Genomic DNA, 22408 nt, shown 5'->3' on the forward strand with positions numbered 1-22408 from the left:
GGGGGAGGGTCACACAATTTTGGGGTAGGGCGGTCACACAATTTGGGGGAGGGGAGTGGTCAGATTTTGGCGGGGGGGGGGAATCACTCGACTCTGGGGGATCAGGTTTGAGGGTCCCATAATGGGGGGGGGGGTCTCATTTTTGGGCTGGGATGTCAGATTTCGGGGTTCACAATTTGGAGAGATTGTGAGAATGGGGTTCAGATTTTGGGGAGTTACGTGGGTTGGGGGGGGCTCAGTCTTGGAGTTGAATTTTTGGGTGGGGGGGTCACACAATTTGGGAGGCCTCAGATTTTGGAGGAGTCTCATGATTTGGGGAGGGGGTCTGAGATTCCCAAAATACACACAAATACACACCCAAGCAGGACGCCCCAAATTCCCACAAAATCCAGGGCAAGGATTTGCTGTGCCCATGGCAGCATTAGGGAAACAAAGCACCCCAGGGCTCTTTTTTGGTCATTTTTCTCACCATTTTCCCTTTTTTGCACACATTTCCCACCCTTTTCCCCTCAAGTTTCCCACCACTTTTCCTCTCACGCTTCCCGCCCTTCTGTCCCTTCACATTTCCCATCGTTTTTGGCCTCATGTTGCCTGCTTTTTTTTTCCTTTATCTTTTACACTTATTTTTCCTCCTGTTTCCTGTCTTTTTCCCCTCACATTTCCTTCCCTTTTCCACCCTCGCGTTTCCCTTTTCTCCCCTTCTGTTTCCTACCTTTTCTTCCTCTCATTTCCTGTCATTTTCACTCAAGTTTACTGTCCTTTTTGCCTTCTATTTCCCAACTTTCTTTCCCCTCAAGTTTCCCGCTCATTTCTCCCCTCATGTTTTCCACTCTTTTCGCCCTCACGTTTCCTGCCCTTTTCTCCCCTCACATTTCGTTTTTCTCCCCTTCTCACCTTTTCTTCCTCTCATTTCCTGTCCTTTTTGAGTTTACTGTCCTTTTTGCCTTCCATTTCCTGCATTTTTCTCCCCTCACGTTTCCCGCTCTTTTCTCCCCTCACGTTTCCCGCCCTTTTCTCCCCTCACAATCCCCACCATTTTGTCCCCTCACTTTTCCTGCCCTTTTCTCCCCTCATGTTTCCCACTCTTTTCTCCCCTTCTCTTTCGTACCTTTTCTTCCTCTTATTTCCTGTCCTTTTTGAATTTACTGGCCTTTTTGCCTTCCATTTCCTGCGTTTTTCTCCCCTCATGTTTCCCGCCCTTTTCTCCCCTCACAATCCCCACCATTTTGTCCCCTCACATTTCCCACCCTTTTCTCCCCTCATATTTCCCACTTTTTCTCCCCTTTCATACCTTTTCTTCCTCTCATTTCCTGTCCTTTTCGAATTTACTGTCCTTTTTTCCTTCCATTTCCTGCCCTTTTCTCCCCTGTTTCCCGCTCTTTTCTCCCCTCACATTTCCCTCCCTTTTCTCCCCTCACGTTTCCCGCCCTTTTCTCCCCTCACGTTTCCCGCTCTTTTCTCCCCTCACAATCCCCACCATTTTTGTCCCCTCACAATCCCCACCATTTTCTCCCCTCACAATCCCCACCATTTTCTCCCCTCACAATCCCCACCATTTTCTCCCCTCACATTTCCACCCTTTCCTCCTCACTTTTCCCAACCTCAATTCTCGCTTTTTTCCCCCTCAGGTTTCTCTGCGAGCTTTAACTTCCCATATTACTTCCATATTACTTCGAATATCGCTTCCATATTCCAAAATGGTGCACTTTACTCATAGGTAGAGCTACCTGTATGCTGCAGTCATTATCAATTCTGTAGTCGATCTAAGTAAGTTGTTTGTTTAATTTTAAAAGACAATATGTTTCTAATTAATATATAAAATAGATATTCATAGTATACATAATGTTTACTTATAAAACATATATGTTTCTAATCTATATCATATACGTTAGTAACAGATATCATTTATATCTATTATTTACTTAAACAAATTCCATATATATATTTATAATATATATAATTTGTTTTGTTTACTTACATAAATTATATATAAAACATAATTAACTATAATTTATAGAATCATAGGTGGCTTGGAAAGGCCTGGGGCTGGGCTTGGATCCAGCCACACCGACTCCTCTCCAAGGATTTTGGACAACCAGGTCTGAGTGCCAAGGATCCTTCTCGCTGGCCTGCAATATTTCAAATATTTCAGAGTATTCTGAAATTTTCAGAATAATTCAGAATATCTCAGAATATTTCAGATATTTCAGAATATTTCAGGATATGTCAGAATATTTCCAATATTTCAGACTATTTCAGAGTATTCTGAAATTTTCAGAATATTTCAGAGTTTTTCAGAATATTTCAGATATTTCAGAAGATTCTGGAATTTTCAGAATATTTCAGAATACTCTGAATATTTCAGAATACTCTGAATATTTCAGAATATGTCAGAGTATTTCAGAATATTCTGAATATTTCAGAATATTTCAGATATTTCAGAATATGTCAGAATATTTCCAATATTTCAGATATTTCAGAATATGTCAGAATATTTCCAATATTTCAGACTATTTCAGATATCTCAGATGTGTCAGATATTTCAGAATATTTCAGAGAATTTCAGAGTATTTCAGATATCTCAGAATATGTCAAAATATTTCAGAATATTTCAGACTATTTCAGAATATTCTGAATCTTTCAGAATATGTCAGAGTATTTCAGAATATTCTGAATAATTCAGAATATTTCAGAATATGTCAGAATATTTCAGAATATTCTGAAATTTTCAGAATATTTCAGAATATGTCAGAATATTTCAGAATATTCTGAAATTTTCAGAATACTTCAGATATTTCAGAATATTTCAGAGTATTTCCGAATATTTCAGAGTATTTCATAATATGTCAGATATTTCAGAATATTCTGAAATTTTCAGAATATGTCCGAGTATTTCAGAATATTTCAGACTATTTCAGAATATTTCAGATATTTCAGAATATTCTGAATATTTTAGAATATGTCCGAGTATTTCAGAATATTCTGAATGTTTCAGAATATTTCAGAATATGTCAGAATATTTCCGATATTTCAGAATATTCAGAATATTTCAGAGTATTTCAGAACATTTCAGATTCTGTGGCAGAGGCAGAGCCCACACGAGCCCCCATCACAGGAAGACGAGCAGATGCATCGGGGCGGGGGGGGGCCATGTGGCCACCACAGCTCCTCTTACCGAAACCATGTCCCAGCAGCTTCGCCAGGGCTGGGATCTGGATCTGCTGCCAGCACCTCTGTCCCCGTTTTGACCAGCCTGGGGGAGGCAGGAAGAAGGGGAAGGGCTGAGGTGGGCAAGCCGAGCCATTTGGCAGGAGCCGGGAGGGGACCGGCCACCGCGCCGGGGGGATTCCGGATCGCCTCACGGGCGGTGGGGATTGGATCCCTACCGGTCACGGCGGCGCCGGGCCGCACTTTGAGGAGCAGCTCACAAAGCCAGGGCATCCTTCGCACGCCTCGGGATTCGGCGCGTGTTGGAGTTTGTGTCCCCGTCCCTCCCTGCTCAGCAGCACCAGCGGCACAGCGTGCGCAGGGAGAATCCCGATTTTTGCCGATCCTTCAGAGCCTTCAGGATCAAGCTGGTCTGATCCGCCAGGGAGCGGATGGAGGGATCCCTCTCCCCTGCTTTCATTGTTCGAAGTCCTACAACAGAAAGAGAGCCTGGATGAGGCCCCGTGTGTGTGCAGAGACCCCCTCGGATCTCCCCACTCACCCAAGAGGACTGCAGCCAGGGTGTCCTCGCTCTGCTCCGTCAGGTGCCGCGCAGCCAGCCCTGGGCACAGAGCTCCGTCAGTCCCTGCTCCTCCCAGGGGTGCCACTGGCCAAGGTGGCCACCAAAGCCACCTGTGATGGCAGCGAGGCCGAGGCCCTGCCCGTGGCAACCCCAGGGTTGCCCCAGGTTGCCCCAAGAGGGATCCCGGGGAGTGGGACTCACCAATGAACCTGAGGGCCGCCTCTCGTATGGGGGCCTGAGGGTTCAGCAGGTAGGGCTTGCCGTCCCGCACGAACTGGTCAGCCCTGCTGCTGTCCTTGGCCAGCTGCAGAGAGCACAAAGGTGTGGGCATTTCTCAGAGGCCACCAGCTGCCAGCACCCCCGTGGCTCAGAACCCTCCCTCATGCTGGGGCCGTGGAGGAGGCTCCTGTTGTCGAGACAGGGGCAAAGGTGCAGCTCCAGGCTTCGGGCCCTGGGCCGCAGCGGCCATGGGGAGGCCCAGCTGAGGAGCTCACAGCCCGGGGCTCGTCCTCACCAAGCACTCGCCCATCTTCCACATCTGCTCTGCCTGCGCCAGGTGCTTGAGCTCTTTCCAGTTGAGGAGCTCTGCTACAGCCAGGACGGCTTTCTTGGAGGCCTGCGGGACAGAAGCTGTGAGGTGGCACCAGGGCCTGTGGAAGGAGCCCAGGCCACAATGACCCATCTGTGGGTCAGTGCTCAGTCGTTGGTACCTCGGCCACGCTGGGGACCTGGTCACTCATGTGAAGAACAAGCTGGACCAGGGCCTTCCATGAGTTTCTCCTCATGGCCTTCTTGTCCCTCCACGCCGTTTTGCCCAGGAGCTCTCCAAAGAGGGAGATGGAGCGCTCCCGCACACAGTCTTCCTTCTGGTAGGAAGGAGGAAAGAGGAGCTTCGCACACAGCGGCTCCCTGCCCTTGGCCAGGAGGGGCTGAGCTGAGGTTTCTCACCCTTTTTCTCCCCTCACGTTTCCCACCCTTTCCCCTCTCACGTTTCCCACCCTTTTCTCCCCGTGTTTCCTGCCCTATTTCACCGCATGTTTCCTTTCCTTTTCCCCTCAAGTTTCACGCTCTTTTCTCCCCTCACCTTTCCAGCCCTTTCCCCCCTCATGTTTCCTGCCTTTTTCTTCCCTCACATTTCCCTCCCTTTTCTCCCCTCACATTTCGGGCCATTTTTCCCCCTCACATTTCCTGCCCTTTTCTCCCCTCACATTTCAGGCCATTTTTCCCCCTCACATTTCCCACCCTTTTCTCTCCTCACATTTTGGGCCGTTTCCCTCCCTTTTCTCCCCTCATATTTTGGGCCATTTTCCCCCCTCACATTTCCCTCCCTTTCCTCCCCTCATATTTTGGGCCACTTTTCTCCCTCATGTTTCCTGCCCTTTTCTCCCCTCATCTTTCCCGCCCTTTTCTCCCCTCAAGTTTTGGGCCATTTTTCCCCCTCACATTTCCGTCCCTTTCCTCTCCTCATGTTTTGGGCCATTTTTCTCCCTCACATTTCCCACCCTTTTCTCCCCTCACATTTTGGGCCATTTTTCCCCCTCACATTTCCCGCCCTTTCCTCCCCTCACGTTTCTCACCATTTTTCCCCCTCACATTTTGGGCCATTTTCCCCCCTCACATTTCCCACCCTTTCCTCCCCTCACGTTCCCCACCATTTTGAGGCGAGGGGCGATGCTCCGAGCTCCCGGCCCAGAGCGGGCAGCAGCAGAGCTGAGCTGCAAGGCTCGGAATCCATCCCAGGAGAGCCCAGGGGAGCGGGGCCTGCTCCCAGTGCAGCTCCCAGGGCTGGGCTGTGGGGCAGCTGTCCCTGCCCAGGGCCCCTCTGCTCCCACATCAGCCTTACCGCATCAAAGAGAAACCAGAGCCTCTGCGCCACATTCACAGCCATGCTGCTGGCCTCTTTCTTCTTCAGCTGTCCCAGCAAGTTGTGGAAGGTGTCCAGGGCCATCACTGAAATGTCCCAAGACCAATGCCCCAGGAATTTCAGCATCTCGGGCAGGAGGCCCTTCATTTTTTTTGCCTGTGTACAAGACGGTTTCCATTCTGTGAGAATTTCTGGGCCTGCTCAGCTCCCAAAACAGCCACCAGGCCACCTCATGGCAGGCAGGGTGTTCCCCCCAGCACCTGACTCCCAGCCCTGGCCAAGCCACCACCTTTTCTGAGACCTCAGAGTCCAGGTGCCACGTTCTGCCCCTGACAGCAGCCTGCTCACCGTCTCGGCGCTCTCCGACAGCGTCTCCAGAGCCCTGAGCACCAGAGGGACCATTTCCATCTTTGGATACCTAAGAAGGCTCAAGTTTTTGTAGAGTGGCCTTACTTTGCTCTCCAGGATGTCACCATAGGCCAGCATCTGGAAGAAAGCAGCAGAGAGCTGGCAGGGCTCCCCTGGCACAGCTGAGGGCAAGGGCACGTGGGCTTTCCCTGTGGACTCACAGATAGGAAAGAGAGACACATCTGCTGCTGCCGAGTGAAGATGTTCTTATGCCAGTTCTGGACTTGGAATTGCAGCTCCTTCAGAACCTTCTCCAGAGTCTGGCGCGCAGAGAACAGCGCCTTCCACAGGTTGACTTTGTCGCTGCAAGGCAGAGCCGCTGTCAACATGGCTGCCCCGGGCCACCGCAGCGCAGCCTGGGCCAGCCCTGCAGGGCTTGGGGTGCTCCTTGCGAAAAATGCACATTTTATGATTGGCTTTTCGCAAATGTTACAATGAATATTATATGCGTAATGTTGGAAAGTTGTGCTGTATTAACGCTCTCAAGTAGTGTTTTGAATGTATTTTTTGGTTATAACACAATGTTAAAATAGAAACTATGCTATGTAAGATACTTTTTAACTAGCTCAAGAAAGAGATGGGATAATCAAGGAATTCTTCACACAAATATAACAATTACAGAAACCCCTAAATTTTCCAGAGGAGAGGAATTTATGGCTTTCCTTATCAACAGAAACAAACTTCTTCAAGCCTGACTTAGACTCAAAGGCACCTGGGGATTAACAGAAACTTTCTGACAAGTACCAGACAAATTTCTTGTTTTAAATAAAATATATGCATAATCATGAAGTGTTTTGTATATGCAACAGGCTATTGCTTTTAAGGTTATTCCTTTGTTCACAAGGCATGCTTGTCGTGGCTTAAGTGCCCGAGAGCATCTGGACGTCCGTAATTCTTTGCTTTTTATTGTCTTGTAATTGTCCTAACTCTAAATTTTTATTACTCTAATTGTATTGCTATTTTTATAACCATTTTATTCTTATTATTAAACTTTAAAAATTTTAAAAACCAAGTGATTGGCGTTTTTCACACTCCTGGAGGTAGACGTGGCTGACGGGGTGTTCCCCTGGTAGCCCTCCAGGTGGTCAGGGCCAGTACCTGAAATTCGGCGCGGCCTCCAGAGCTGCGGCGATGACCTGCCCGGGCCACTTGTTCGCCATGAGGACAAGGAGGGAGTGAAAGCTGTGAGCGATCGTTGCGTTTCCCTCGTCAGAATAAGCAAAGATGTGTCTCACGACCTTTGGCACCTGCAGGGGAGCACAGGTCAGGGCGGTGCTGCCACTGCAGTGCAGCCGTGTCTGGGGCTGCCCTGCCCATCCCTCCGTCAGGATTTAAAGAACGCAGTTTAAACCATCTCAAAGCCAAAGGAAGTTCACATAAGACAAGCCACCACACCAGGCGCAGATGTGGCAAAAAGGAAGGCGTTAATTCCAGGCCTGAACAGAGCTTTGGAATCAGCGGCCCGGACAAAATGCCACTGTGCAGACTGTGGGAAAAGCACAGGCAGCAACAACAGCAAGAGCAGGTGAGGCAGATCTGGGTAAGCTGCCTCAAGGTGGCTTCAGGAGCCTCGCACGCCTGGCTTTGGGAGGGAGGGAGGCAGGAAGCTGACAGGGCTCAAGGGCAGGGCCTCAGGCCACTTACATCCATCAGCCACATCTCAGGGGATTTCATGGCCTCCTCCAGAAACTCCATTGGTGGTTTCTTGTTCAGAAAAGCGGAGCGTCCCAAGATCTCGATGGCCTCAAGGACGACTCCTGTCCTCTCTGCAGGCCTGAGGTATCTCCCAAAGGCCTGTGGCAGAAAGGAAGGGAGCAGAGGCCAGTGCCAGCCACCGCGCTTTTCCCCCCTCACGCTTCCCACCCTTTTCCCCTCATGTTTCCCATCCTTTTCCACCTCACATTTCCTGCCCTTTTCTCCCCTCCCATTTCCTGCCCTGTTCTCCCCTCATGTATCCCACCCTTTTCTCCCCTCACATTTCCCATCTTTTTCCCCCTCACGTTTCCCGCCCTTTTCTCCCCTCACGTTTCCTGCCCTTTTCCCCCTCACATTTCCCATCCTTTTGTCCTCTTATATAAGTTTCCCATCCTTTTCTCCCTGACATTTCCCACTCTTTTCCCCCTCATGTTTTCCATCCTTTTCACCCCTCACATTTCCGATCCTTTTCTCCCTCACATTTCCCCCACTTTTCTCCCCTTGCATTTCCCACCCTTTTCCTCTCCTCCCATTTCCCACCCTTTTCCCCCTCACGTTTCCCATCCTTTTCCCTCCCTCACATTTCCCCCACTTTTCTCCTCTCACGTTTCCCGCCCTTTTTTTCCCTTCACATTTCCCACCTTTTCTCCCTCACATTTCCCACCTTTTCCCCCTCATATTTCCCGCTTTTCCCCCACTTTTCTCCCCTCATGTTTCTCACCTTTTCCCCCTCATATTTCCCCCACTTTTCTCCCCTCACGTTTCCCGCTCTTTTCTCCCCTCACATTTCCCGCCCTTTTCTCCCCTCATGTTCCCCGCCATTTTGTGCCCTCACGTTTCCCACCCTTTCCTCCTCCCATTTCCCGCCCGCAATTTCTCACAATTCTCATTTTCACCAGGGACAGCCACGCTTGTTCTGTGCCCCTTTCCACGCACAAATCCCCTGCTGACGCCACAGGTGAAGGCCTCAGCAAGGAGGGCTCCATACCTCAACTTTCCAGGTGTTGGGAGCATTCACCCAGGAGATGATCTCAGATTCCCAGTGTTCTGGGGGCTGGACATGATCCTCTGGCAGTGGGGCACCTAAAAAGAGGTGACAGTGGCGCTGGGGACATGGTGACACCTGCACCAAGAACAAGGGGTCATCACAAGGCCCAGAAAGTGTACGTGGGGATGTGGCCGTGCACGGGGATGCAGCCCAGCACAGTTTCTCCTACATTTCTGCGCAGAGAGGAATGTCATGAGGGAGCAGAGAATATCCACCACCACTGCGATTTTGTTTTCTGGCCTGAACAACTTGAAAAACAGATGGCCCAGCAGCTTCCCCAGCACTGGGATCTGGATCTGTCCACTGGCAGCACCATTGTCCTCATCACCAGTCTGGGAGAGGCAGGTAGAAGAGGAGAAGGGCTGAGGTGAGGTCTGAAGGCACTTTGGGGCTGTGGTTGTACCAGGGCACAGGGATGGCCTGGCTGGACGGTGGCCGGTCCTTACCTTCTCAGTGGAATATTTGGCCAGCAAATGGCTCAGCACCCTAATCCTGCCCAAGACCCTCTCCTGTGCTGCCATAAGGTCGGAGAACAGGTACTGCAGGAGAATCTGGGAGGAGAGAAGCTGCAGGTGAGCCCCACAAGCAGACACCCACTCCGGCAGCAGCATCATGACCGCCGAGACACACTTGCACCATCCCTCCATGCTTCCTCTGCCCTCAAGCAAAGCCTGCAGGGAGGGTCCTCCTTTAGCAGGAGGCAAGACAAGAATGGACACAACCCCAGAACACTGGTGTTCCTTCCACCTTCCCACTCCGTGCACAGGCCAGACCTCCAACATGTCCTGCATCATCTCGCTGATTTTGGAGGCAGGAGAGCTGAGCAGCATCACCTCCAGCATGGTGTCCATGGAGCGCAGGGCCTGCAAGGATGACAGAGAGCAGTGGCTGTGATTCTGCTGTCCCTCCCGCCCCCGGGAGACTGATCTGAGCTCCCAGTGTGAGGGGAGAGACACAGGAACAGGCTGTGTGCCGGGGACAGAGCAGCCAGCAGTGCTGGATCTGGCTGGAGCCCAGCAAGGGGCAAAGGGACGAGGGTGGGAAAGTGAGGCTGAGACCGTGACCTGCCCTGGGTCTTTGGGGTGGCCAGGAGCAGCCCAGAGGGACTGGAGGCTCCTCCAGTTCACCCAGCACTTACCTGACTACAGAGGGTTGCTTCCACGCTCGACATTTCCTCAAGTGGACGAAGGAAAAAGACGCTGTTGAAGCAGAGTCTTAAAACTTTTCTGGTCTCCAGCACTGTCCCGATGGTGCTGCCAAGAGAGAGGCGCCCCAGTTGGACACTGGTGCTACTCCCAGCACCTCAAGGTCTCCTGCAGCACTGCCAGGAGGGATGGGCAGGTGGGCACGGAGCGCTGGGCAGGGTCTGCGGGCCCTTGGGCCAGTACCTCAGTTGGGCGAAGGTGAGCATGGCGAGCCGCCGCACCCGGGTGCAAATCTCATGTTTGGGCTCCAAATTCAGCAGCATCTGCAGAGCACAGCTGGGCTGGAGCCTGGCAGCTGCCACCACGCTTTGCCGTGCCCTCACAGGCTGCTGGGGGTCCTTGCCCCCTTCCCCAGAGCGCCGTGTGCCCCCTCACCTGGACCAGCTCCACCAGCTTGTATCTGCTGCAGAAATCGTTCAGGTCATCGGAGAAGTCATAGAGATTGGCATCTCTGCACAGGGTGCAGATGCTGAGCAGGAACTCCAGCTTCTGCTCCTTGTCCTGGAACTGGGGGACGGTGACAAACGGGGCGGCGTGAAGCGAGGACACCCAGAGCCCTGGCATGCAGCTGCTCCGCAGAGCCAGCAGCCCCCAGCCAGGCACAGCCACCGTCCAACCTGCGTGGGGCTGCTGGCAAAGGCCTGGATGAAGTCCATGATACTTTTTGCAAAATCAGGAACCCATCTGGCATCTAACAAAGAGGGAGAGCTTCAGGGAATGCCGTGACAGGACAGAGGAAGGAGCAGGAGCTGGGTGCCCTTTGTTGCTGGCCCAGTGCCACAGGACCCCTCACTCACTGAGCTGCAGTGGCTCCACCATGGTCACCACGGCGGGCTCCTCTGCAGAGCTGCTCTCCTCAGGAGCCGCCACCTCCTCCCAAGCCACCTTGGGCTGTCTTGGAGGCGTCTTCTCCATTCTGCAGAATAAAGGATGAGTATAGGGAAGGAGGAAAAATGCAGTCAGATCGCTGATCGCTGTAGGGCAAGACGTGAGCCGTGCTCGCGGGTTTGTCGCCAGCTGCGTACTTTCCGTCCTGTCCTGTCGCTGACCTGCTGGACACTGCGGGATCCGCGTCAACAAAGCCCTGTTGACATGGGAGCCATTGCTGAGGGCAGCTGGCGGGTCACAGTGGGCCCTTTGTGACACCCCACTTTTCCCCTGAAACATTCTGTGTGCTGCTCCCTTCTCCCACTCCCCTTCCCTCCGAGGCGGGATGGAGAATTGCAGGCAAAAAAAAAAAAAAAAAAAAAGTCACAGGTTGAGTTAAGAACAATTTTCTAAAAGCAGCCATGAAACAAAGCAAGAGCCCTGAGCTGCCAAAGCTTATGGATGGCAAAGGAGACCGAGGCCTGTGATGGCAAAGAGGGGGATGGATATGGAGACACTCAGAAGGAGTGGATGACTTGAGAGGAAAAGCCGGATTTGTGGGTGGGAAACATGAAGGGACAAAAGGGCGGGATTGGGAGGGGAGAAAATGGTGGGAAATGTGAGGGGAGAAAAGGGCAGGAAACACGAGGGGGAAAAGGGAGGAAAATGTGAGGTAAAAGCTGGGAAATGTAAGGGGGAAAATGGTGGGAAAAGTGAGAGGAAAAAAGGTCAGGCAACGTGAGGAGAGAAAAGGGCGGGAAACGTGAGGGGAGAAAAGGGCGGGAAATGTGAGGGGAGAAAAGGGCGGGAAACGTGAAGGGAGAAAACAGTGGGAAACATGAGGGGAGAAGGGCTTGAAATATGAGGGGGAAAAAGGCAGAAAATGTGAGGTAAAAAATGGGAAATGTGAGGGGAAAAAAGGGCAGGAAAAGTGAAAGGAAAAAATGGTGGGAAATGTGAGGGGAAAAGGGCAGAAAACATGAGGTAAAAGATGGGAAATGTGAGGGGAAAAATGCTGGGAAAAGTGAGAGGAAAAAATGGTAGGAAATGTGAGGGGAGAAAAGGGCGGGAAAATTGAGGGGACAAGGGCATGAAACATGAGGGGAAAAAGGCGGAAAACGTGAGGTAAAAAATGAGAAATATGAGGGGAAAAAAGGGTGGGAAAAGTGAGAGGAAAAAATGGTGGGAAATGTGAGGGGAGAAAAGAGCGGGAAACGTGAGGGGAGAAAAGAGCGGGAAATGTGAGGGGAGAAAAGAGCAGGAAAGGTGAGGAGAGAAAAGGATGGGAAATGTGAGGGGAGAAGGGCGTGAAACATGAGGGGGAAAAAGGCAGAAAATGTGAGGTAAAAAATGGTGATAAATGTGAGGGGAGAAAAGGGCGGGAAACGTGAGGGGAGAAAAGGGCGGGAAACATGAGGGGAGAAAAGAGCGGGAAACGTGAGGGGAGAAAAGGGCAGGAAACGTGAGGGGAAAAAGGCCAGGAAACGTGAGAGAAAAGGGAAAATTGCAAGAAAAATGACATCAGCCCAAGGGTCCCGTGGTCAGGGTCTTGCTCAGATGCAGCAGCTCCAAATATTCCCATGTTATTGCACCTTGAATAAATTTTGGCTTTGTGGAAATCTGAGACTCTGAGGTTGAAGTGGTGAGGAAAAAACTGAGCCTGGCCAGGAGAATCCAAAGCCATGAAACATTCCTACCACCTTTGATCCCATGGAAGGGAACCACCTCTTGCCGAGAACCGGAAAAAAGATGACAACAAAGACATGGAAAATTGTAAGTTTTATTCTTGAAAAGGGATTTCAGTGCAAGTCAGAAGGCGCGGTCAGATGGCAGCAGGGCCTGGGTGGGGGTCAGGGTGGTTTTGGGGGAGTCTGAGGGGGTTTAAGGGGTTGAGAAGGGTTTTGAGAGGGAGGTTGTGGTGTGGAGAAAGGAAAAAATGGGGTGTGGGGTGATTTGGGGCAGAAACAGCAAGATTTGGGGGAATTCAGTGGATGGGAAGGGCATTGGGAGGGATTTGGGGTGGGAATGGGGGATTTTCGGTGTCAGAAGAGGAAATTTGGTGTGCAGGGAGGGAATCTGTGGGCTTGGGAGAAGGGTTTGGGGTTTAAAAGGGAGCAGAAAAGTGCAAAAAAGGGAAAAAATTTGGATTGGGGAGAAAGAGGAGTGGGGCAGAAAAGGGAATTTTCGGCTGGGACATGCCAGGGGAAAATTGGGGGGCTCAGAGCCTGTGAGGGGGGGTTCAGGGTGAGAATTGGGGGGGTCCCCCCCTTTTCTACCGTGTATCGTGACATGTTGTGGGTGTTGCTGAGACCTTTTAATTGTTCCCAAGGCTCTGCGAGGTTTTTTTTGGGGGAAAAGGGGGAATTTGGGTGGGTCAGGGGGTGTTTGGGAGGGGTCCGGGGGGGGGATTTTGGGGAAAAATGGGGGCAGGATTGGAGGGGGGTCACAAGATTTGGGGGAGGGCCAGATTTGGGGTGGTCATGGGAATGGAAGGGGTCAGATTTTTGGGGGGGTCAGATGACTTGAGGGGGGTCTCAGATCCCTCACCCTCCATTTGGAGCCCCTCAGGACTCTCCAATCTCCTCCAGAACACACCTGAGACCCCCAAAAATCCCCTCGGGACCCCCCAAAATCCCCTCAGGACCTCCCAAAACGCACCCAGGACCCCCAAAAATCCTCTTGAGATCTCCCAGAATAGACCCAGGACCCTCCAAAATCCCCTCAGGACCTCCCAAAATCCCCTCGGGACACCCCAAAATCCACATGGGACCCCCAAAAACCCCTTGGGACCCCCCAAACGCACCCGGGGCCCCCCAAAATTCCCTCAAGACCTCCCAAAATCCCCTCGGGACACCCCAAAATCCCCTCGGGACCTCCCAAACGCACTCGGGACCCCCCAAAAATCCCCGCGGGACTCCCCAAAATCCCCTCGGGACCCCCCAAAATCCCCTCGGGACACCCCAAAATCCCCTCAGGACCCCCCAAAATCCCATCAGGACCCCCAAAATCTCCTCGAGACCCCCCAAAATGCACCGAGGACCCCCAAAACGCACCCAGGACCCCCCAAAAATGCCCTGGGGACCCCCCAAAATCCCCTCAGGACCCCCCAAAACGCACCCAGGACCCCCCAAAATCCCCTCGAGATCTCCCAGAATACAACTAGGACCCCCCAAAATCCCCTCAGGACCCCCCAAAACGCACCCAGGACCCCCCAAAAATGCCCTCAGGACTCCCCAAAATCCCCTCGAGACCTCCCAGGTGCACCCGGGACCCCCCAGAAATCCCCTCGGGACCTCCCAAAATCCCCTCATGACCCCCTAAAATCCCATCAAGACCCCCCAAAACGCACCCAGGACCCCCCAAAATCTCCTCGGGACCCCCCAAATCCCCTTAGGACCCCCCAAAATCCCCTCGGGACCCCCCAAAAATCCCCTCCCGAAGCCCCCAAACACACCCCCGCTTCCGGGGGCGTGGCCTCCCTTTAATATATTCAAACCCCGCCCCCGTGCGCCAGCGCCTCTTCCCAATAAGGAGAGGGTGGGGGCGAGGCCAAAGCGTGGGCGTGGTCTAGGGGAGGGAGTGGCGGCCGTGATTGGGCGTGGCTCCCAGAAGGGGGCGTGGCCACGCTGGCGGAGTCGCCTGGCAACGGCGCGCGGCGCGGGTCCTCCCACCCGGTAGGCGGCGCTACCCGTCGTGCCCCGCGCGGCGCCGCCCCCCCAGCGGAGGGAGCGGAGGAGCCGCGGTAAAATGGCGGCGGGGCCCGGGCGGGGGTCGGGGGGATCGGGGCGGTTTTGGGGGGTCCTGGGGGGGTCTGAGATGGGGACGGGGGTCGTGAGGGGGAGTTCGGGGTGGGGAGAGGGGAGAAAGGGGGGTTCGCGGTGGTTTGGGGCGAGAACGGCGGGGTTTGGGGGGGATTCGGGGGGCGGGAGGGGGCGGGGGGAGATCGGGGAGGGGGCGTGAGGGGAGGAGGGAGCTGAGGGGATTTGGGGGGGATTGAGGGGATTTGGGGGGGATTGAGGGGATTTGGGGTGGGAATCGGAGATTCGGGGCCGGCAAAGGGGGGATTTGGGGTGCGGGGAGGGAATTTGGGGTGGCACGGGGGGATTTGGGGTGCGGGGAGGGGGTTTGGGGTGGGAGCGGGAATTTGTAGGTTCTGGAAAGGATTTGGGGGAAGAAAATGAAAATTTGGGGTGCAGGGAGGAGCTTTGGGGTTCTGGAAAGGATTTGGGGTGCAGGGAGGGGATTTGGGGTGGGATCGGGAATTTGGGGTGCTGGAAAGGATTTGGGGGAAGAAAAGGAGAATTTGGGGTGCGGGGAGAGGATTTGGGATTCTGGAAAGGATTTGGGGGAAGAAAAGGAGGATTTGGGGTGGGATCGGGAATTTGGGTGTTCTGGAAAGGATTTGGGGTGCAGGGAGAGGATTTGGCGGAAGAAAAGGAGAATTTGGGGTGCGGGGAGAGGATTTGGGGTTCTGGAAAGGATTTTGGTGAAGAAAAGGAAAATTTGGGGTGCAGGGAGGGGATTTGGGATTCTGGAAAGGATTTGGGGGAAGAAAATGAAAATTTGGGGTGGGAATTGGAGTGAAAAGATCATTTGGGGTGGGATTTTGAGAGAGAAATTAAAGACTTGGGGGGAAAAAAAGAGAATTTGGGGGGACATGGAAGGGATTTGGGGGCGGGAATTGAGAATTTTGGGGAAAATTTGAGGATTTTGGGGATAAATTGAGAATTTTGGGGTAGGAATTGAGGAATTTGGGGCAGGAATTAAGGATTTCAGGGATAAATTGAGAATTTTGGGGATAAATTGAGAATTTTGGGGAGAAATTGAGGATTTTGGGGAGAAATTGAGAATTTTGGGGCAGGAATTGAGGATTTTGGGGCAGGAATTGAGGATTTTGGGAGAAATTGAGAATTTGGGGGCGAGAATTGAGGATTTTGGGGTGGGAATTGACAATTTTGGGGCGGAAATTGACATTTTTGAAGATAAATTGAGGATTTTGGGGTGGGAATTGACAATTTTGGGCAGAAATTGAGGATTTTGTGGCGGAAATTGAGAATTTCGAAGATAAATTGAGAAATTTGGGGTGGGAATTGAGAATTTTGGGGGTGGGAATTGACGATTTTGGGCAGAAATTGAGGACTTGGGGGTGAGAATTGAGGATTTTGGGTGGGAATTGGCAATTTTGGGGTGGGAATTGACAATTTTGGGGTGAGAATTGAGGATTTTGGGGCGGAAATTGACAATTTTGAAGATAAATTGAGGATTTTGAGGCGGGAATTGAGGATTTGAGAGCCACGAGCGGATGATTCCTGACCCAACAACGACCCCAGAAAAAGCAGGAACGGGGGAAATTTGGACCCGGGGGAGAAATTTGGGGTGAAACCGCCCGGTTTTGGGGAGTCGCCCACCCCCCTTGTGCCCCTCCCCAGGCTGTCGCCGTCCCATGGAGGAGGAGGAGAAGCCCCCCCGGGGGGGGGAGGACCCGGCGGGGCCGGGCGAGGACGGGGGGGGGCCCGGGGGAGCCCCCCCGGAACCTGAGGGGTCCCTGCGGCCCAGCCAGGGGCTACTGGTGAGACTGGGATGGACTGGGAGGGGTTTGGGGGGGACTGGGAGGGGATTGGGAGGAACTGGGAGGGACTGGGAGGGGATTGGGGGGGGATTGGGGGGGGACTGGGAGGGACTGGGAGGGGATTGGGGGGGGATTGGGGGGGACTGGGAGAGACTGGGAGGGGATTGGGAGGGACTGGGATAAACTGGGAGGGGATTGGGGGGGACTGGGAGGGAACTGGGAGGGGATTGGGAGGAACTGAGAGGGACTGGGAGGGGTTTGGGGGGGACTGGGAGGGACTGGGAGGGGTTTGGGGGGGACTGGGGGGACTGGGATGGACTGGGAGGGGTTTGGGGGGGGCTGGGAGGGAACTGGGAGGGACTGGGAGAGACTGGGATGGACTGGGAGGGGATTGGGAAGAACTGGGAGGGACTGGGAGGGAACTGGGAGGGACTGGGAGGGGTTTGGGGTGGACTGGGAGGGACTGGGAGCGACTGGGAGGGGACTGGGAGGGGTTTGGGGGGGACTGGGAGCAACTGGGAGGGGTTTGGGAGGGGTTTGGGGTGGACTGGGAGGGAACTGGGAGCGACTGGGAGGGACTGGGAGGGACTGGGAGGGGTTTGGGATGGACTGGGAGGGGTTTGGGGGGGACTGGGAGCAACTGGGAGGGGTTTTGGGAGGGGTTTGGGGGGGACTGAGAGGGACTGGGATAAACTGGGAGAGACTGGGAGGGGTTTGGGAGAGACTGGGATGGACTGGGAGGGGTTTGGGGGGGACTGGGATGAACTGGGAGGGACTGGGATGAACTGGGAGTGACTGGGAGGGATTGGGAGGGACTGGGAGTGAACTGGGAGGGGTTGGGGGAGACTGGGATGGACTGGGAGGGGTTTGGGGGGGACTGGGATGAACTGGGAGGGACTGGGATGAACTGGGAGGGATTGGGAGGGACTGGGAGGGGTTGGGGGAGACTGGGATGGACTGGGAGGGGATTGGGGGGGGACTGGGAGCAACTGGGAGGGGATTGGGAGGAACTGGGAGGAACTGGGATGGACTGGGAGGGGTTTGGGAGGGACTGGGAGGGACTGGGATAAACTGGGAGAGAGGAGGGGTTTGGGAGAGATTGGGAGGGAATTGGGATGGATTGGGAGGGGTTTGGGGGGGACTGGGTGCAACTGGGATGGACTGGGAGGGAACTGGGATGGACTGGGAGAGACTGGGAAGGGTTTGGGGGGGTTTGGGATGATTTTGGGGTAATTTTGGGGTGGTTTTGGGGCAGTTTTGGGTGGTTTTAGGGTATTTTTAGGGTGGTTTTGGGGTGGTTTTTGGGTATTTTTGGGGTGGTTTGGGAGGGTTTGGGCCCCTCTTGAGGAGTTTCTGGGGTTCTCCTCTCCGATTTTTGGGGTTCCCTGCCCCCATTTTGGCCCCTCCTGAGGGGTTTTTTTGGGGGTCCCTCCCCCACAGAAGGCCCTGCAGCGCCTGGTGAGCAGCGGCTTCACCTGGGGACAAGGTGAGGTCCCCGATGTCACCTGGGGTCACCTGGGGGTCCCCAATGTCACCTGGGGGGTCCTGATCTCACCTGGGGGTCCTGATGTCACCTGGGGTCACCTGGGGGTCCCCAATGTCACCTGAGGGGGGGTCCTGATGTCACCTCTGGGGGTCCCCAGTGTCACCTGGGGGGTCCCCGATGTCACCTGGGGGGGGTCCTGATGTCACCTGGGGGGGGTCCTGATGTCACCTCTGGGGTCCCCAGTGTTACCTGGGGGTCCTCAATGTCACCTGGGGTCACCTGAGGGGGTCCCCGTTGTTACCTGGGGTCACCTGGGGGGTCCTGATGTCACCTGGGGGTCCCAATGTCACCTGGGGTCACCTGGGGGGTCCCCAGTGTCACCTGAGGGGGGTCCTGATGTCACCTGGGGGGGTCCCCAATGTTACCTGGGGTCACCTGGGGGATCCCCAGTGTCACCTGTGGTGTTCCCAGTGTCACCTGAGGGGAGGGGTGGGTGTCACCTGGAGGGGTCCTGGGGGTCCCCGATGTCACCTGGGGGTTCCTGGTGTCACCTGGTGTCACCTGGGCTATCCCTGGTGTCACCTGGGGGCGTCGCCATTGTCACCTGGGGGGGTCCTGGTGTCACCTGGGGGTGTCCCCAATGTCACCTGAGGGGAGAGGTGGTGTCACCTGATGTCACCTGAGGGTCCCCAATGCCCCCTGGGGGTGTCCAGGTGTCACCTGAAGTGTCCTCAGTGTCACCTGGGGGTGTCCCCAATGTCACCTGGGGTGTCCTGGTGTCACCTGGGCTGTCCCCGTTGTCACCTGGGGTGTCCTGGTGTCACCTGGGCTGTCCCCGTTGTCACCTGGGGTGTCCTGGTGTCACCTGAGGGTCCCCAATGTCACCTGGGCTGTCCCCGTTGTCACCTGTGGGTCTCACCTGTGTCTCACCTGTGTCCCCTCTGTGTCCCCAGACCCCCCCCGCAAGCCCCCCCGGCAGCGCTGGTGTTGGGGACCCCGGCCCGAGGGCGGCGCGGTGAGTGACCAGTATGGACCAGTATGGACCAGTATGGACCAGTATGGACCAGTATGGACCAGTTCGGACCATTACTGACCAGTATGGACCAGTATGGACCAGTTCAGATCATTATTGACCAGTCTGGACCAGTATGGACCAGTTCAGACCATTGCTGACCAGTGTGGACCAGTATGGACCAGTTCAGACCATTACTGACCAGTATGGACCAGTACGGACCAGTATGGACCAGTTCAGACCATTACTGACCACTATGGACCAGTATGGACCAGTATGGACCAGTTCAGATCATTACTGACCAGTATGGACCAGTTCAGACCATTGCTGACCAGTATGGACCAGTATGGACCAGTTCGGACCATTACTGACCAGTATGGACCAGTACAGACCAGTACAGACCAGTATAAACCACAATGGACCAGTATGGACAATTATGGTCCAGTATGGACCAGTGCAGACCAGTATGGACCAGTAGAGACGGGGTTGGACCAGTACGGACCATTACAGCCCAGTATAAACCAGTACGAACCAGTACAGACCAGTCCCCCCCAATCCCCTCCCAGTTCCCCCCCAGTCCCTCCCAGTCATTCCCAGTTCATTCCCAGCCCCTCCCAGTTCCCCCCAATCCTCTCCCAGTCCCTCCCAGTTCCCTCCCAATCCTCTCCCAGTCCCTCCCAGTTCATTCCCAGTCCTTCCCAGTCTCTCCCAGTCCCTCTGAATTCCCTCCCACTTCCCTCCAATCCCCTCCCAGTCCCTCCCAGTTTGTCCCAGTCTCTCCCAGTTCCTCCCAGTTCCTTTCCCAGTCCCTCCCAGTTCCCTCCCAGTCCCTCCCAGTCCCTCCCAGTCCCTCCCCAATCCCTCACAGTCCATCCCAGTCTCTCCCAGCTCATTCCCAGTCCCTCCCAGTCCCTCCCAGTTCATTCCCAGTCCCTCCCACTTCCCTCCAATCCCCTCCCAGTCCCTCCCAGTTTGTCCCAGTCTCTCCGAGTCCCTCCCAGTTCCTTTCCCAGTCCCTCCCAATCCCCTCCCAGTCCCTCCCAGTTTGTCCCAGTCCCTCCCAGTTCCCCCCCAGTTCCCTTCCAGTTCATTCCCAGTCCCTCCCAGTCCTATCCCAGTCCATCCCAGTTTATCCCAGTTCCCCTCAGTCCATCCCAGTCCCTCCCAATCCCTTCCCAGTCCCTCCCAGTCCATCCCAGTTTATCCCAGTCCATCCCAGTCCCTCCCAGTCCATCCCAGTCCGTCCCAGTTTATCCCAGTCCATCCCAGTCCCTCCCAGTCCCTCCCAGTCCATCCCAGTCCCTCCCAGTCTGACCAGTCCCGGGGTTTTTCCCCATTTCCCCCCCAGGTTTGGGAGCCCGCGGGGGGCCCGGGGGGAGCCCTGGAGCAGCTGCAGCTCAGCAGGTGAGGGGGGGGACCCCAAAATCGGGGGGACCCCAAAATTGGGGGGGACCCCAAAATTTGGGGACCCCAAAAATTGGGGATGGACCCCAGAATTGAGGGGGATCCCAAAAATTCGGGGGGGAAACTTCAAAAAATGTGGGGGGGAGACCCCAAAAATTGAGGAGCACACCCCAAAAATTGAGGGGCACACCCCAAAATTGGGGGTGGACCCTAAAAAATGGGAGGAGGACCCCTGAATTGGGGGGGGGACACCCCAAGAAATGGGGGGAACCCAAAAATTTGGGGGGAACACCAAAAAATGGAGACCCCAAAATGTGTCAGGGGACTTAGATCCACATTTTGGGGTTCAGGGGGGGTCTTCATCCATTTTGGGGGGCTCTGTGCCCATTTTTTGGGCCTCTGTGCCCATTTTTGGTTTTTTGGGGGGGCTCTGTGCCCATTATTGGGGGGCTCTGTGCCCATTTTTGGTTTTTTGTGGGGGGGGGCTCTGTGCCCATTTTTGGGGTTCAGGGGGGTCTGTGTCCATTTTTGGGTTTTTTGGGGGCCCTGTGCCCATTTTTGGGGGCTCTGTGCCCATTTTTGGGGGGTCTGTGCCCATTTTTGGGGTTCAGGGGGGGTCTTCATCTTTGGGGGGCTCTGTGCCCATTTTGGGTTTTTTTGGGGGGCTCTGTGCCCATTTTTGGGGGGCTCTGTGCCCATTTTTGGGGCTCTTTGCCCATTTTGGGGTTTTGGGGGGCTCTGTGCCCATTTTTGGTTTTTTTGGGGGGCTCTGTGCCCATTTTTTGGGGGCTCTGTGCCCATTTTGGGGGGGCTCTGTGTCCATTTTTGGGTTTTTTTGGGGGTCTCTGTGCCCATTTTTGGGTTTTTTTTTGGGGCTCTGTGCCCACTTTTGGGGTTCACCTGCCGTCCCTGTGTCCCCCCAGCGGGGAGGGCTCCCCGAGGACGAGGAGCTGGAGTTGGTGGCCGAGGTTCGCGTGGCGGATTTGGGGGCGCTGGCGGCCGCCTCGGGGCTCCTGCGCAGGGAGCGGCCCTGGAGGGCCCCCAAAGCAGGTGGGGGGATTTCGGGGGGATTTTGGGGTTTTTGGGGGGATTTCGAGTGGATTTCGGGGGTTTTTGGGTGGATTTTGGGGCAGTTTGGGTGGATTTTTGGGGAGGTTTTGAGAGGATATTGCAGGGTTTTGGGGGGATTTTGGAAGGGGTTGGTGGGGTTGGGGGGATTTTGGGGCATTTGGGGTGGATTTTTGGGGTTTTTTTGGGAGGATTTTGCAGGGGTTTTGGGAGGATTTGGGGAGATTTTGGGGTGTTTGAGGGGATTTTGGGGTGGGGTTTGGGGAGGTTTTGGGAATTTGGGAGATATTTTGGAGGGTTTGGGGGATATTTTGAGGGGATTTGAGAGGACTTCGGGGATATTTTGGGGATATTTTGGGGGGGTTGAAGGATATTTTGGGGATATTTTGGGGGTGTTTTGGGGGATTTGGGGGTGTTTGGGGGGATATTTTGGGGGTGTTTGGGGGGATTTGGGGGTGTTTGGGGGCCGAGGTTCGCGTGGCGGATTTGGGGGCGCTGGCGGCCGCCTCGGGGCTCCTGCGCAGGGAGCGGCCCTGGAGGGCCCCCAAAGCAGGTGGGGGGATTTTGGGGGGATTTTGGGGTTTTTGGGGGGATTTCGAGTGGATTTCGGGGGTTTTGGGTGGATTTTGGGTGGATTTTGGGGCAGTTTGGGTGGATTTTTGGGGGGGTTTTGAGAGGATATTGCAGGGTTTTGGGGGACTTTGGAAGGGGTTGGTGGGGTTCGGGGGATTTTGGGGCATTTGGGGTGGATTTTTGGGGTTTTTTTTGGAGGATTTTGCGGGGTTTTGGAGGATTTGGGGAGATTTTGGGGTGTTTGAGGGGATTTTGGGGTGGGGTTTGGGGAGGTTTTGGGGGGATTTTGGGAGATATTTTGGAGGGTTTGGGAGATATTTTGAGAGGATTTTGGGGGTTTTGGGGATATTTTGGGGGTGTTTTGGGGGATTTGGGGGTTTTGGGGATATTTTGGGGGTGTTTGGGGGGATTTGGGGGTGTTTGGGGGCCGAGGTATCGCGTGGCGGATTTGGGGGCGCTGGCGGCCGCCTCGGGGCTCC

General features: G+C 54.4%; 2 protein-coding genes across 7 annotated transcripts; one reads left to right on the top strand and one right to left on the bottom strand.

Annotated features, from left to right (window-relative positions):
* Nucleotides 1–1940: 1940 nt before the first annotated feature.
* Nucleotides 1941–11447, bottom strand: LOC128802905 (uncharacterized). 6 transcript variants are annotated; one of them, XM_053969455.1, is made up of 21 exons: nucleotides 10976–11181; nucleotides 10748–10866; nucleotides 10568–10641; nucleotides 10326–10457; nucleotides 10134–10213; nucleotides 9884–9998; nucleotides 9519–9608; nucleotides 8915–9296; nucleotides 8686–8780; nucleotides 7647–7796; nucleotides 7101–7249; nucleotides 6164–6305; nucleotides 5943–6080; nucleotides 5574–5750; nucleotides 4441–4596; nucleotides 4245–4346; nucleotides 3932–4034; nucleotides 3710–3769; nucleotides 3387–3639; nucleotides 3176–3253; nucleotides 1941–2129 (listed from the first exon to the last, which is right to left on the bottom strand). In XM_053969455.1, exons 2-19 carry the CDS (start codon nucleotides 10863–10865, stop codon nucleotides 3500–3502), a joined length of 2403 nt encoding a protein of 800 aa, XP_053825430.1. In that variant the 5' UTR covers nucleotide 10866; nucleotides 10976–11181; the 3' UTR covers nucleotides 1941–2129; nucleotides 3176–3253; nucleotides 3387–3499. The 6 variants fall into 6 exon arrangements, with proteins under 6 accessions (XP_053825430.1, XP_053825431.1, XP_053825429.1 ...); XM_053969456.1 differs by having other exon boundaries at nucleotides 11000–11024; XM_053969454.1 differs by having other exon boundaries at nucleotides 3429–3639; nucleotides 10748–11417.
* Nucleotides 11448–12174: 727 nt separating this feature from the next.
* On the top strand, nucleotides 12175–21909 carry LOC128802908 (translation initiation factor IF-2-like; the record flags this gene model as incomplete). Its single annotated transcript, XM_053969459.1, has 7 exons — nucleotides 12175–12590; nucleotides 16247–16386; nucleotides 17827–17872; nucleotides 18826–18887; nucleotides 20233–20288; nucleotides 21212–21338; nucleotides 21828–21909. Coding segments are annotated over exons 1-7 (523 nt in total), but the record flags the coding sequence as incomplete, so codon positions are not given.
* Between the last annotated feature and the right edge of the window lie 499 nt (nucleotides 21910–22408).

The sequence above is a fragment of the Vidua macroura genome, unplaced genomic scaffold, assembly GCF_024509145.1.
Source record: "Vidua macroura isolate BioBank_ID:100142 unplaced genomic scaffold, ASM2450914v1 whyUn_scaffold_209, whole genome shotgun sequence".
In the NCBI taxonomy this organism is placed as follows: Eukaryota; Metazoa; Chordata; class Aves; order Passeriformes; family Viduidae; genus Vidua; species Vidua macroura.

Bases quoted from the DNA above. Each gene is read 5' to 3' on its own strand.
- LOC128802905 (XM_053969454.1), bottom strand. From the start codon at position 11,117: ATGTTTCAGGGGAAAAGTGGGGTGTCACAAAGGGCCCACTGTGACCCG. The intron at 9,999-10,133 runs GTACTGGCCCAA...CTCTCTTGGCAG, and splicing joins CTCACCTTCGCCCAACTGAG to CACCATCGGGACAGTGCTGG. The intron at 7,250-7,646 runs GTAAGTGGCCTG...GCTCCCCTGCAG, and splicing joins CTGAGATGTGGCTGATGGAT to GTGCCAAAGGTCGTGAGACA.